The sequence below is a fragment of the Galeopterus variegatus genome, unplaced genomic scaffold, assembly GCF_000696425.1.
Source record: "Galeopterus variegatus unplaced genomic scaffold, G_variegatus-3.0.2 Scaffold1478, whole genome shotgun sequence".
NCBI lineage: Eukaryota > Metazoa > Chordata > Mammalia > Dermoptera > Cynocephalidae > Galeopterus > Galeopterus variegatus.
In genome coordinates, this window is record NW_007727589.1 from 328,051 (window position 1) to 343,971 (window position 15,921).

A 15,921-nucleotide genomic window follows, 5' to 3' on the forward strand; every position below is an offset into this window, starting at 1 on the left:
ATCTTTCAGCTGTGTTGATTCCATCTAATTCTCTCAAATCCTGCATTCATCAGTGTGATTGGATAATTTACCTTGGATTTATTCTAAGGTTGAACATCGATTTGATTACATGGGATTTACCAAGGGACCTGATTTCCAAGCAGATGTCCCACAGGAAGTCATGTTCTCTAATCAAAACTAACCTCTCAAAGTCCCAGTCCTACTAGTCAGAAGGAAACACACATAACTTAGATAACAGGAAATAAAATGAAGATCTGTGTTTATTAATTACAATAAAATGTAAAATCACAGTGCTATTTTTAAACAAATGTAGCCACTTTAAAAAAAAAAGAAGACCTTTAAACAAGAGAATGATTTTTAAAATCTCAAAGTAAGAAATCTAGTACAAGCAAAGATGACATTTTAAAGTATCATCAATGAATTTTCACAGACTTTCCATCACAATAATATTCATTTATATCTTCAATCTTACACAGCAACAAAGGCACCATGAGAAAGACAGAAATTGCTTCTGAAAGAAAATCAAAAAGGCCTAGAGCGATTATTTTTTCTAAAGGATCTTGGGGAGTTGAAATAAGGCCTGTTCTCCACGGGCTGACAGTGTTTGACTGTGAATGGAACAGCAGCATCCTTTCCTCTGATTTTACCTTTGAAGAGAATAAAGGGAGCTCAGTGTAACACTCTCCCTCACAAAGAGATGCAGAATTCCAGCCTAACCCCCAAGGAATGCTATAATCAAAGTCAGCACTAATCCCCCTCCTGCCAATGTCGTTAATAGCACATTATAGCATTCTATAGCATTTCTTTCTCTTGCTAATCATCCTCTGAATTTTTAACAAAAACTTCCTGGATTGGAAGAATAATTCCTCTCATCTGGAAATGACAAAAAGGCTAAAACTTCTGGCTAGATAGCATTGTTAAAGACTCACAACATTCCATAATGAAAGCGCACAGCACATTGTATGGAGGGCTTTGCTATTCAAGCATTCATTATCCAAATCCCTGCAGTCACTGGCTTTACATTAGGGAAGCGCAGGTTGTCAAAATGTGAAAATGCGCATTGCCTGAGTATGTATAAAACCAGTCCTTTGTCAAACAGTGCCCTGAATTAACAAATGTGTAGCCCAGTCCATTAAGTGAACCTCTCGTGTAAGTCTTTTGCAGACTGCTACATGTTGAAACATCTAAAAACATACCACGAATTTTAAAAACAAGAATCCAGAGTCTAGTGAAATTGCAAAACTAGCAAAACATACAGATTTCATGAAGTCAGTGGAAGTAATGTTAGAGAGATGCTAAAATCACAGCAAAGCCATTGACAAAAAGGGTCTGGAGAGCAGCCCCAGAAAGCAACCTAAGGAAAAAAAAATGGGCCAGGATGATGATAATAGATGCTTCAAAAACGAAAGATCTGCATGTCAAAAGACTGAGATAAGACTGATGAAGTGCTCAAATAGTTTTGAAAAAATGACCATATCTATAACATTTTTCTAAAGATTAAGTGTGAAATCAGCTACATCAATGTTATCAAATAATTTTCCTGAAAAATTACACCCTAAAAAGCAAGATTTGATTTATTTTTCACTCAAAGTTCTAGAACATAGTTGCATTTACAATATGAAGATTAGTTTCTCCAGATAAAGTTTTAATTAAAAAATTAGAAAATTTTGACCGTAAAATTGCACTCCATATCTTAAGCAGTCCAATGACAGTTCCCTCAGTATGTGACCAGCCTACTACGCCTTGCTCATAGTTCATTCTCAGGGCTCTGTTGAACGTTTTCCAGAACCTCAGGGAAGGAATCTCTAGCTAGCCCAAGGCCTTCTTCAATCTGGAAGGCTCACCCAGGGGTTCTGCATCAACAGGTCTTTTCCCCGTCTTCCCTTGGCTCAACTGTCCTTGAGTCTTACATCAATTTGAAGCCTTGAATTGGGTCTCTTCAAACGCATATGAATAGAGAGATGCTAACTTCATACGCTGTCGTGCAGAAACCCTTTCTTTTCCCTTGTCCCTTACCATCAGCACCCAGCTCAGGAGTGGGCCTGTTTCCTGGTCCCAGCTGTGGAGTCGTCTTCGGTCCCTCTGGATTTCAACGTGATGACTTCTCCCCTGTAGGGCCTGCGCTCCACCGGGGTAGGAGTGCAAGTCTGAAACGGAACATTTCATGTGCTTTTTGTAGTATATTGAACTCAAAGCTAAGTGCAGCTCCTTTAATGAATTGTGAGAGCAAAAAAAGAATCTTGGGAATTCATCAAGTGCCTCCACCCCCTGTGCTTTCACAGAAGTTCCTGGCAACCTTGTGGATCTGGGCTGCCCCACTCTGTGGATGTTTATCTCCACCAGACATGGCCCCAGGGAACACTTTCCTTGGGACCTCTGCCATATCTCACACTCTCTGAGGCACATAACCATCTCCTACAGTCCTTTTCAATGTCCTTCCTTTTCTTCTAGTTTCAATCTTGCTCATATGTGTTCCCAGAATGCTTTGCTGTATCTCTCTTAAGACCCTCAGAGCATGTTGCATCAGATTATAGCCATTTGTGTGTGTGTTGACTCTGTAACAGGCCGTCAGTCGACCTACTCCACTGGCCAACTCCACAGCAGAACCCTCTGCTGGATTCAGCTAGAGTTAACTCAGTGCTTGAGCATGGTTCTGAAATTTAGATTTTATAAGCAAAGGAATTCATAGGAAGTAACTAAATCATACTGTTTGTAAACATGCACACAAATTCATTGACAAGTTGAGAGACAGCAAACCATAGTGATTAAGGGCATGGGCTCTGGACCAGATTGCCTGGGCAAGTTATTTAAGACTGTGCTTCAGCTCCCTTAGTTATAAACTGGGGATAATAACAGTTGTAAACTGGGGATTAAATGTTGGAAGGACTAAGTATAAGTAATGCATTTGGAATAATGCCTAGCATATAATAAGCTCTTAATAAATAAATAGATATGTGTGTATACACACACACAGAGAAATAAATTATTGTGGGTCTCGTTTTGACCACCCATACTAACATATTGTAGTGATCAATGATGTGAGCTATGGGCTGGCCAGTTAGCTCAGTTGGTTAGAGCACAGTGTTGATAACACCAAGGTCCAGGTTCAGTCCCTGTACTGGCCAGCTGCAAAACAAAACAAAACAAAAAACGATGTGGGCTTTGGAGTTCAGACAGATCCGAGTTGGAGTTCTCCCTTTGCCATTTACTAGTTGTAGGGAACTGACAAGTTCATCGATGCCTCCGAGCCTACTTCCTCATCCATGAAAGGGGGGAGTAAAACCCTTCTCTTAGATACTTGAGAATTTCCAGAGACAAAGCATTTTCTTCATTCATCCAACACACATTTACTGAGCTCACACAGCCCCAGATATTTTCCCAAGAACAGAGGATACCACAAAGGACAAGGCAGATGGCCCCTCAGCCGTGGAACTTGAAGAGGCGTGTCTGGCACCTACTGAGCACTCGGTAGTTGGGAGGACCCCTGCCCTCCCGTCATCAGGCCAACCCTCTGGCCACTCTCTGGGCCTGGTTAGAGGCTTCGCTGGACTTGCATTTCAGCTCACTCAGTCCTGTTCTTCATCCTGGGCCCTGTCATCATTTTGAGGAACACAGACCCCAGGAAATGAATACCAGCCTCACATTTCTGCCACCAGCCCCTGGACATTGTGATCACCACATCTGAAACTTTAAACTCACCTAACAGCCCTGTTTCTGACCATGTCCTCCCTTTCAGGGCTTTGGTCCTTGTGTTTTTTCCTCTCCTGGCTTTACTTTCCAAGCCAGACTACACGATATATCACTTAAAACTCGGGCGACCATATAATTTATCATCCAAACTAGGGCACTTCAGAGAGTGAGAAGGGCACTGAACATAATTAACAGGCAAAATCCAGATTTATTCCCGCCTTCCTTCAGCCCCTCTCTGGCCCATCATTTGAGGGTCTTGCCTTTCTCTCTGTTGCTCTTGGCATTTGCACTCAGCAATGGTATATTTCAGTTCAGCCATCGGCTTCCTCTGCAGTCGAGTGCCCGTGGAGAAGGTGATGTAGGTGGGCAGATATCTGTGTCATCTACCTTTGTGCTGTGCGTCCCCCATCAGCTTCCTCTCCATCTCCCTCTGCCTACAACAGTTCCCTTGAACCTGCACTGCTTGTGGCTTTCAGCTGTAACTTTTTGTCTGTCTTGGACTCCTTCTTGGGAACTGATCACCAACACCAATGGCTCAGGCGGGACCAGCCACTCTGGAGCCCTGTCGTCCTCATTCAGGGTGGGCTTGCTCTGCAAGCTGGTCAGTTCCCTGGAGGAGCCAGGCTCAGGGATACTGCATGACCCAAAGCAGGCAAAAAAAAGGCCTCCTGGGGTCTTTTTGCTGGGGCCATGCCTTTGCACATGCTGGAATGCCCACTCTCCTTTTTGCCTAGATTATCTCTGACTTTCCTTTTATAACTCAGCCCAGGTAATTGTCAGTCTAGGAGGCTTTAGCCCTCCATGCCACATCCCCTCTCTCACTCATCACAGTTCTCTGTTTATCTGTTTACGTGTCTGTCTCCCCAGCAGACTGAGGGCTGGTATACTGCTCTGTGTCTCCATAACAATATGCAATAAATATGGATTGATGGGTTTTTTCAGGGGATGTATGAGGTTTCCCATCTAAGCTCTTTCCTCTTTTTGTGGGTTGTCCTGGCCTGGGCTGACTCAGTTTCTCTCATACTCCCTTTGTTGTGCTTTATCACGTATGTGCTCTCCAGGCTGCACTTTCTCTTTGGCTGGCTTTCTGGGGGCAGGTCTCAAGTCACCTGGTTGTCTAATTCCTCCTTCTGGCTGCTCAGTCACTGCACCAGCAATGCCACCAAGCAGTGTGTAGTGTGGCTGGTCGCTCTGGTCATGCTGACCATCATATGTCTCTTACCTGGTCTAATCCGCACAGTCTCACTCTTTATCTGCTCTGAGGCTCTGGGTGGGCAGCGTCTGGTTTCCTTCCAGAACGGCCATGGATGGAACCACTCCTGTCCACACGGCCACCTCAGAAACAAAGTAACCTTCTCTCAGGAGACCTTTGCTATCCCACACGTCACAGTCTTTCCTTTTGATAGATAAGTTGACAGGAATCAAAGACAATTTAAGTTCTCATCCCAAGCCTCTGAGCACTTTTTAACCTTTTAATATTTTCTTATCCTTAGAGGTGGGTTACATAAGCTCCGTAATGGCTAGACGCACATTCTATTCATCTCTGTACTGTCACTGCCTCTGGCATTGTAATCTATGCATATTTGAGAACCTCAATAGATGTTCACTATGACAAAGTGAATAAGTGGTGGCACACACTCTGCAGAATCTTAAACCATCACTGCTGTTGTCCAGAAGTTCAGTCGTACATTTGTTTTCTAAGCAGACTTAACCCACAATTCCTAGGAAAACCAGCCTCGTTTCTCCTCTCTGTTGACAATGGCAGATCTCCACCTAAAACCCAGCCTGACACAGACCCCAGCATATGGTGGGATCAGTGCTTCATGCTTGTAGGTTATAACAGTGGTCAGGTCAAAAATAAAGTGATCAATGCTCAAGCCTGAACCCCTGCCCACCCCAAATACACACACACACACACACACACACACACTCATATACATATATACACATACACATAATTTAAAAAAATAAAGTGGGCTTTTCCCCCTGGTAACTCAGATGACTATGGCGACAACACAGATTCCATCTTGATTCTTCCAGCTAAAAGCGTACCTAAGTCTTAGACGAATTCCATGAAGCATAAAACACACTGGAAGACCAGGATGGAGAATCAGAGTGTTCTGGGATGAATGAAGTAAGCAGGTTTCCTCTCTTGCCTTCTGGGACTCCACGTTCTCCCGATTGTGTTCCTGCCTCACTGGTCAGCTTTCTCAGGCTTCTTTGCTGGCTTCTCCTCCCCTCAACCTCAGAAAGTTGGTGGACCAGAGCTCTTTTGTAAGCCCCCTCTCTTCTCTAACACAGTCTCCTTGGCCTCAGACTCAGGTTTTAAATCCATGTGCTATGATTCCCAATTTTATCTCTAACCTTGATCTCATCTACAGATTCCCTTATCCAAGTGGCTAATTGACCACAGCACAGAGAGGTGTAAAAGTGTTTCAAATGGAACTAGAACCTAAGCACCACAAACCACAGCTGAAACAAGCAGAATGAAGTTCTTTGAGATCAGGGACTGCAGTTTTATTGATGCCTGTATCCCTGACACCTAGAACAGTCCCTGGTGCTGAACAAATGTTTGTGAAATGAAGAAAGATTTCTTTTCCTTTTTTTTTTCTTTTTTTGTCTTTTTTCGTGTCCGGCAACGGATCACAACCCTCAGTGTCGCGCCCGCACCGGACCGGGACCGGCAACGGGATCGCAACCCTCGGTGTTGCGCCCACACCTCGCTCAGCCAGTGAGTGGGAACCGGTCTGTATGTGGGATCCGAACCCTCGGCGGAGCGCTGTCGCACTCCCAAGCAGCGCACTGTAGCAGTGTGCCACCGGGCCGGCCCAGAAAGATTTCTTGACTATAGGATTTCTCAGAACTTTTTATGTGATACTGGGCAATAGAATCACTTGAGGGTAACATTATCTACAATTATTTGACAACATTCTTAAGGAACACCTAAAAGGTTAGTGTCCTGAGAACACACCTTTGGGAGGCTGATCTGTATTGTGGCATCTTTCCCCCGCAGTATGTACTGGTCAGGATTAGATGATCACAGCTTGACAGCAGTGCTTTCCATCCTGATGGCATCACACTGAAATTAAATGGCTTAAGGATAAAACTGTTTGAGGGGCTGTTCTAAGAAATAGAAAACATAGATGGCACCTCACCTAGCAGGATGCTGGTGGTTTACTTTGGTAGATGAGAGTTCAATTTGAGTTCAGAGTACTTAATGACGATTGTCATTGTGATGAGTTAATAGAAAGACAAAATTGAGAATTATATCATAGGCATTGCTATGAATAAACATTAGTTGCAATTATCATTACACCTGAATAATTGCAGAAGTTTTGGCTTAGCTGGGAAAGACGGAAAGAGGAAGCTGTATGTTGATAGAAGATTGAACCATATCGTCTGCAGAGAGTAGAGTGCTATCATGCTAGATTTTCTAAGAATAGCAAGACCAATAAAAAAGAATCCCTGGACCCCAGAGGAGTTACTGATACGATGCTTCCCACAGAGGCTAAGATACTAAAATATCAATAAAGACAACAGAGTTTCCAAATATCAAACAGCAGACACTGGTCTGACACCAAACAGTGCAAATGAACAGTGACTCCCTGAGAATGAAATTCCTGCCCAGCCTGGAGACCAGGAGGGCACTCAGTGCACATGGAACTGAGCTATCCAGAGCTCTGTGAATCACTAGCACATGTGCAACCCCTCAGTTCGACAGAGGTGATCTATAACAATTTGAAATGAAAATTTGCATGTTGATAATGTTTTACAATCCACTGAATGTCTCCATTTAATCCTCAAAATACCCTCTGAGCTATTTCTCAAGGAAATAGCTGCAACAAGGCTGGGCCCTGACATTTCAGGACTAGCTCCTCTGATGCGTTTGCCAGTGTAAGGGTATGTGGACCCTGTGTTCAGAGGGAAGAATGGGGGAAGGATGTCCTGAGAATGGGGGGTGGGGACGAGTGGGAGTGGTGGCGGTGGTGGGAGGGGCTATTTGTTTGAGTGGGAATTAAACTTTGTGATTAGTAAACTGTAATTATAGAGATTGAAGGGATTGATTTTGGAGGTAGACAAACCTGGGTTTGAGTTCTGACACTACCGCTTAGTAATTATATGACCTCCCTAAGCCTCAATTTCTTAATCTATAAAATAGGAATACCACTATTTACTCCATGGGTTGTTGTAAGAATTAAATTATGCCTGGCACTTAATTGGTGATCAATAAATATTTATTGAATGAATGTTGTTGAATGATCAGATAAAGCATGAAAAGAGAGTCCTTAGAAAGTGCCCCGTATACAGTGGTGTGCTGGTAAATGTTAACAACCAGTTCTACCCTGCCTTTTTCTCACCACCCTTAAAACTCGAATCCATAGCACTTGCCTATTCCGTGGTGCCAACACTCCCACCGCCACTGATTTCGAACTACCAAAATGACATCACTGAACAAGAAGTTGGGCAGAGATGCACACAAGGGTCTCCTGTGAGCCACAACGAGCCAGCCCAGCATGTATACAACCTTTTATGCTTAGCAATCAATCTGAGCAAATGAGGATTATACGGCAGTTGATGACATGTCTTAAATTATTTCCTCTGAGCTACAACCTTGAGAAAGATATTGACAAACTGTTAATTCAGAAACGGAGAATACCCATTTCAAGGACCAGATCAGCTATCCACTCAATTTTATCTTATCTACAAGGCAACTTATGCTTGTCATCGCAAAGACACAACCCAGTTTCAAAGCTTTGGCAGCAGTATTCTGAAACCATACATTACTCCACGAAGCTATTCCTGTTTCTCTATAAAATGCAATGTGACCCTTATATTCCAGAAAAGGTTGGGGTTGCTTATTTATTGAAAAAAGAGAAAAAGAGATGACTGAAAGAATGACATAAAAAATGTCCATACTTTCAAAGTTTGATGGAAATTATAACACTCTAAACACACGAAAATTCTAGAAATATAATCCATTTGAATTTTAAGAGCTATATATTTTTTGGTAAAGAATTAACAGTATGTAATTCTGTTCTTTCAGGATTTTCTTGAACATCTAAGTTGCTTCTATTTTTTTTCTTTCCACTTTCCTCTTTCATTTCCCCTAACACTCTTCCTTAAGTGACTTTTACATAACATTGAAATATGTTTTATGTTATATTTATCAAATAAAGTTTGATGTCTCATCTTCTGATTTAAATTTTTCCTCTTAAGGATCACCTATCTACATTTTAAGTTAAATAAATTAACAATTCCCCAAGGTTGTCAAATTGGATAAAAATGTCTTTTCTTTTCTTTGAAATTCCTCACGACATCTAATAATAGTGACAGCTGCATTGTAGGATGCTGATAAATTTTATTAAGTAATAAGACAAGAATCAAGTTCACACATCCCACTATTTGGGATGGGCAGGTGGCAATCTTCTGGGTGAACTAAATCTCCTTGTATGCATCTCTGAAACTGTAGCCTTTGCTCCTCCTGTCTGCAGTTTATTCATTTATCAATTGCCTGCTATGTATCAAGTGCCAGCATAAAAAGAATAAGATGCTGTCCTGAAAAAACTAACACCCTTGTCAGGAGACCAGCCGAGTTCCGGAGCTGGCAAATGCTGGTGTGACTCTATAAACTGTGCTTGGGGAGTCCAGAATGGGAAATGATTAATTTTCTCGGAGAAGATAATAGGTGAGCAGGAGAAATAATGTAGGTCTTTCCTGCTTGCCTTCAAACTCTTCTCCCCACTCACAAAGAAACCTGAGTATTTTAGATGAAAACCAAAGCAAGATCCCTGTGAATTTTGTTTGCGTGAATTTTATTGACATTCAATATTGTACCCCACAGATACGTACAATCGATTACGTTTCAATAAATAAATAAATAAAAAGAGGTTTATAGAGAAAAAAGTTGATGTGAATTTTAAATCTAGAGTTTCTGACAACTTTTTTCTTAACCTTACTACAGTATTTTTATTCTATAAATTATCTTTGCCTAATTGGGGGTGGGGATGGGGTCTGAAACATCTCCAGACAATTCCCAAACCTCATTTCATTTTACCTGTATTATCTGATATTTTTTCCACACCAACATTTTTTTAAATGATGCATTTCCCCATGGTTTGAGTTTCATGATTGTTTTCTTCTCTTTTCTTGTCTCTATGGGGGTCCCATGGTATAGTGGGGATCAGAAAGACCTTAACATAGATCTTAGCTCTTATGTTTACGTACTGCTTAGCACAGAGATAGTTAATCTTGCTGAGACTCAGCTCTCTATTCTGTAAAATGGGAATAATAATACCTACCACACAGCTTGTTGTGTGGATTAAGTAAAATAATGGTTATAAAACCACCTAGTACAATGCGTGGCAGAGAGTAAGTGCTCAGTACAACATATAATAATAATGATGCTCCTCATTATGATTGCTCCTCATTATTTTAAAAATAGTAATGCACTAGAATGCCTAAAAAGCTAATATCAGAAGAAAATACTAAGAAACTGAAATAATTCATAAAATTGATCGTCAACTTATGAAAAATAAAGTTGGCATTAATTCTACTAACAAAACACAAAACAATTTGAAAAGGAGAACTGAAGGGAGCAGTCATTTGGTGATCTCTGCTGTTCCAAACATTTTCTCTACAAGAGGAAGACTATGGCAAGGCTGGTCATTTAAATACTGTCCACCAGGGGGTCCCTGTTAGTCTCGTGTCCTTGCTGGCGAGCAGCTGGAACTGACCACTACGAGTGGCCCTGCCTTGCATTCACTTCAAGTGTCACTTTTCGTATCACCCAGTTCTATTGATTCTATCTCCTTATGATTTCCTAAATCCACCCCTAAATCCATCTACTACAGCTTCATGAATGAACCAGCTGCCATCAATACCTCCAATCCAGATTAATTTTTCTGGGAGACTCTTTTCCAAACATAATGCTGAGTAATTTATCTCTCGTTACCTCATTTAACTCCATCTTTATAATTTACAGTATAGTTTGTTGCTTAAGTATACAGTTTTCAGAGTCCGATAACCAAGGTTTACACTCTGGCATTGCCATATACTAGCTGTGTGACTTGGATAAATTTCTTAATTTCTTGAAGCTTCAGTTTCCTAATCTTTAAAATAAGGGAAATAACACTTCCCTCCCTCACAGGAAGGCTGCAGTGACAGAGCCTTTAGCAATGTGGCTTGTATTCAGTGAGCACTCAAAAAATGCTGTTATTTGTCACATAAATGTTCAGAAATGCCTAGGATTCTTATAGTCACCATCTATCTGTCACTGTCAGTGTCAACATTTATAAATTACCCACTCCACAGCAAAATGAACTATAACCTTAAATATCATCTCTTTTGACTGGTATACAATATATAAAGAATTGTACTATTTCTGAGAACTTAAAGCATTCTAGAGCACTGTTTAGGTCTTAGGAAGTGTTAAAAAAAGATGAATCTTGTGTAAAGGACTCTGAGAGTCCACACGTAAAAAATGTTCACAAGACATTAGAGGAGAAATCAAAGAGACTACAAGACCCAAATGAAATGAACCAAACAGCTAGAAAGCTTTGGAAAAGAAGAAGTATATTTGAAATATGGGATGGAAAGAGAAGTCTTAGAACTAACCCAAGGGCTGCAAACTCTAACATCTACATGGCCAGGCAAGGAACATTAATGAGTGAAGCCTGCTGGGTGAAAACCAAAAATAATATCCTATCTAAGGGCCTAGCTCCAACTCCGGCCTATTCTAGCCACATGGCACTGAGAGAACAGGGTAATCTCTCCGACCCCCAAATACAGAAATCTAGATTTTTTTAAATCTGATATTTTAGTGTATTTAGTGTCATGAATTTTAGAAACTATTTAAAACTCTGTGTGAACTAAACAAAACACATGTGAAAGCCCAAGATATATTAAGAACAAATATCTCTTTTATAACAACAGAGTTATTACAAAGACTTGGGTGCCTTTATCACAGATTTGGTCATCAAAAGGGGAAAGCAAAGAGACAGATCTGACATTTCTTGGCCTTCTATTATGTGCCTTACGTTTCAGAATCTCATTTGAGGCTCACAATTTGTTAGGGAGAAAATGCTGTTGTCATTTTCCAGATGAGGGAACTGAACCCAAGGATGGTAGAGAAACTTGCTCTAGGCCTCCCAGCAAGGAAATGGGAGGGCAAGGTAGAATTCATGTTTAGATCTACCCAATTCCAAAACTCCACCACGCTCTGGCGGTCAAGAGAATGCACCCTGCAGACCTGGGGTTAAAGCAAGTGCAATTTTTCAAGCCCCCCCCCCCCCCCCGAAACTTGCTCTAGGCCTCCCAGCAAGGAAATGGGAGGGCAAGGTAGAATTCATGTTTAGATCTACCCAATTCCAAAACTCCACCACGCTCTGGCGGTCAAGAGAATGCACCCTGCAGACCTGGGGTTAAAGCAAGTGCAATTTTTCAACCCCCCCCCCCCCCCGCACTGCACCCCGAACCCTGAGGCCACGCCTCCCACAGCCGCTCCCAGACAAAGGCTGGGCGCAGCCAGTAACTGAAAGACTTGCCCTCTGCTCAAGGACTCCTGCAGGCCTTGCCCAACCTGTCTTGGGTGCTATTTAGATGTAGGGTGCTTCCACCCCGTTTTCTCTCCTTTCCTACACTGGGGTCAGACTTGAATTACAGTCTGAGGGCTCTCCTAGCCTTTCCCAACTCCCTCCCATTGTCTCACAGGTGTTTCCCCTAATAAAACCACGCACATTTACCCATGTAGGTGTCTGCTCCCCAGACGATCCTGACCCTGACTAACATGATCACCAGAAGGCTCCCAGAGGCCCTGAACTTGCCTGGGAAAACCTGACTTGGTCCATCAGAAAACCCTGAATAGACTCACCAGTCTGCAAGGAGAAATGCATGTATCCAGTGATTCTTTCTTTGAAAGGTGGTATATGTCTGTAACCTTGCATATTAATCCCGACATCCCAGGAATATGTTAAACCGGTGTGATGTGACACCACCACCACCACCAACAGCAAACCAGTCAACCAAGAGCAGGTGACAGTCCAGCCCATGGCAATAGCCCCCCGGAGTACCACTCACCTGGTCTCGCTGCTTGATTCGTTTGTAAATATATTCAGCAAATGGTTTGCGAGGAACAAACTTCCCATCTCCTGCTGTGACATTAAAAACTCCAGCTTCATACACCACTTTGCCTCTTGAAATAGTCACAAGGGGCACCCCATGGCAAATCATGCCCTCAAAGATGTTGAAATTAACAGCCTGATGATGAGTTTTTGCTGAGATAGTCCTGTGTTTGTAAAAACAAAAAAAGCTCCAGATCATCACCAGCTCATCTGATGGACATAAAATATTAAAAGAAGAATGACTTAGAGGAAAATTTAGCAACTCTATTAAGCTATAGCTTCATCACTGTAACAAGTGACTTTAGGAATAGAACATAGCATTAACATTTCATTAGAAAGTGATTACATTTTTTGAGAGAAAAACCCAAGAGATCACTCTTCAAGGTGATTAATAAGAATGGAGTGGTGGGGAGAGGGCATTGTCTGTCATGCTTAGATTTTCAGATTTTTTTTTTAATCTGTGTGCTAAAGAAAAACATATTTTTTTCATTTCTTAATTATGAAGCATTTTTAACACAGATGAATCTCATGAACACACTGACCAGATACCCAGCTCTACAGGATTTTAACTTTTTATAGATGCAGCTGAGGCTTCCACAATACCCCTCCCCAAATTCCACTTCCATCCCTGCCTTTCCAGAGGTAATTGCTATTTGACAGTTATCAAACCAAATTTGGTAGTTATCAAGGAAATACATACATTGAATTTCTTTCCCTTGTCTGTGGCAAAACTGGAAATTTGAGGATAATAGAAGTAACCAAATGTGTTAGAACATTCTTTTAGCATATTCTATGTCACACATTTGCATATCCATCTATTCATCATCACTCTCAGTAGTTTATTAATACGTTTCAATCTTACACAATGTGACTGATGACCTCCAGGCAGGGTATTTGGAAATGCTGGGTGCCTCCTTTTCTTAAATCTCATTAGATGGAAAGGAAAAAACAAAACAAATCAAAAAACAAAAACAAAAACCCTGGCAGAAGTGAATAATACGAGCACAGTCTGAATTCTGGTAGAAGTTTCTACAATCCTTCTCAGAAATGAATTCAAGAGAAGTTCTCCGCTAAAATCTGAGTCTAAGAAGAGCAACCCAAAGCTGCCCCAACCCTAAACTGCTAGGGCTGAGCTAGGATGCCCTCACCATGTGTGCTGCAGGCCTAGAGATGCACGGGGTAACGCTGGCCTGGTCCTCGCTTCCAGGCTCCCATCCACTGCTTACCTGGCTTCCAGTCCTAACATGCCCAAACAGAATTGTTGACTTTCAGCGCTTACCACAACCTACCCACTCGAGTTTGCTCCTCGCTTCAGCTTCCCACTATATGAGACCACCATCTACCTCTCCTCACCCCGCAAACCATCATCAAGCCTGTTGGTTCTCCTTCCCTCCCCAACAAGTCCCAAATCCGCCTCTCCACTGCCCCCATAGTGTCTGCAGCACCATCGCCTCTCATCTGGACCATCCCAACACCCCTCAGCGGCCTCTTTCTTTCTGTTCTTACTACCCTATACTCCATACCGCTCTCCACAAAGCTGCTCAAATGATCGTTTAAAAATGAAAATCATCACCCCTAAGAGGTCTGAGAAAAAAAAGAAAAAGAAAGGAAAAAGAAAAGAAGAAAAGGAAAATCAGATCATGTCACTTTCCTGATTAAAACACTCAATGGCTCCAGTCTGTTCCCCGAGAGCCAAATAACTGTTTAAAAAAAAATAATAATTTCTTAAAAAGCATGGGATGATGATAATAATAAAGCATCTGCTCCCATTGAAAAACATCCACCTTGGAAAAGAAAAAAAGGAACATCCAGTATGTCAGGTAGATAGTTTATCACATTGTATTTCATGTTTACGACACCTCTTCAAAGAAGAGAGTATTTTCCACATTTCACAGGTAAATAAATTGAGATTTAGAGAGGATAAATAATGTCAAAGAATATATGAATAGTTTGATGCAACTGGGATCTTTTTATATTTTTAAAATTTACAATAAAAATGACTTTTGGTGTACAGTTCTATGAATTTTGATACATATATAGATTTGTGTTACTATCAAAACAATTAGGACACAGAATGGTCCCATCCCCTAAAACTCACACTATCTCTGTGTAGTTACTCCCCACTCCTAACTCCTGGCAGCCACTGATCTGTTCTCCATCACTATAGTTTTCTCTTTTCAAGAATGTCATATAAATGGAATCGTAGAGTGTGTAACCTTTTGAGACTGACTTCTTTCATTCTGCATAATTCCACTGAGATTCATCCAAGTTGTTGTACATATCAATACTTTGTTCCTTTTCGTTGCTGATAATATTCCTCTGTATGGACACAGCAGTGTGTTACCCATTTATTCCCTGAAGAACATCTGAGTTGTTTCCAGTTTTTGATGATTAGGAATAGAGCTGTTATAAACATTCAGACACATGCTTTGCATGAACACTTCTCTAGTGTAAATGCCCAGGAGTGAAGCTGCTGGGGTGTATGGTAAGTGTATGCTGCAACAAAAAGTGCTTTTGGTAACCTTAGGAAACAATTTACTGACATAAGGAAAAGTGTAAAAGATCACTGATGAGTAGGAGGCGGGTATGAATACAACAATAATTGCAAACACTGAGGAAGAGGGAAGCATATTGTTCAAGTGGTGAGTTACCAAAGTAGGAAAAGTAGGAAAATATTTACAAGGATACTAAATATAAAATGAGTTACGAATTATGAGTTGGTGATGAAAGATACAAACTTAAATAAAATAAATCTAGATAATAATGTAGAGGGCTTCAGAACTTCAGGTTAAAGTGACTTTAAAAAAAATTTTTTTAATTGAAACATAATTGATTATATATATTTGCAGAGTACAGAGTTGACTATTAGTATTTGTGTATATTATGTGATGATCAAATCAGGATTGTTAGAATATTCATCATTACAAAATGTACTCATTTGGGTTACAGTAACTTTTTATGGCCACCACAATCCTTCTGCCAAATATTTTCACAGCCTGGGCTGCTGCTTTCCAACACATCACAGTTACACTGATGGCAGAAACTGTTGGACTTGTATTGTAGAATGCTCCATAAAGATGCCTGGACTGATGCATTAGTAAAGCTGTTATAT

The 15,921-nt window shown here is 41.2% G+C and overlaps 1 protein-coding gene across 1 annotated transcript in view; it reads right to left on the reverse strand.

The window, feature by feature from the left end:
• Positions 1 to 318: 318 nt before the first annotated feature.
• Positions 319 to 15,921, reverse strand: part of DPYS (dihydropyrimidinase) — a gene marked incomplete at its 5' end in the record, with an annotated part of 64,592 nt that continues 48,989 nt past the window's right edge. Inside the window, 3 exons of the mRNA XM_008577287.1 lie at positions 319 to 647; positions 2,017 to 2,147; positions 12,766 to 12,973. Of these exons, the coding sequence (XP_008575509.1) occupies positions 2,031 to 2,147; positions 12,766 to 12,973 (325 nt within the window). The remainder of the gene's footprint in view (positions 648 to 2,016; positions 2,148 to 12,765; positions 12,974 to 15,921) is intronic.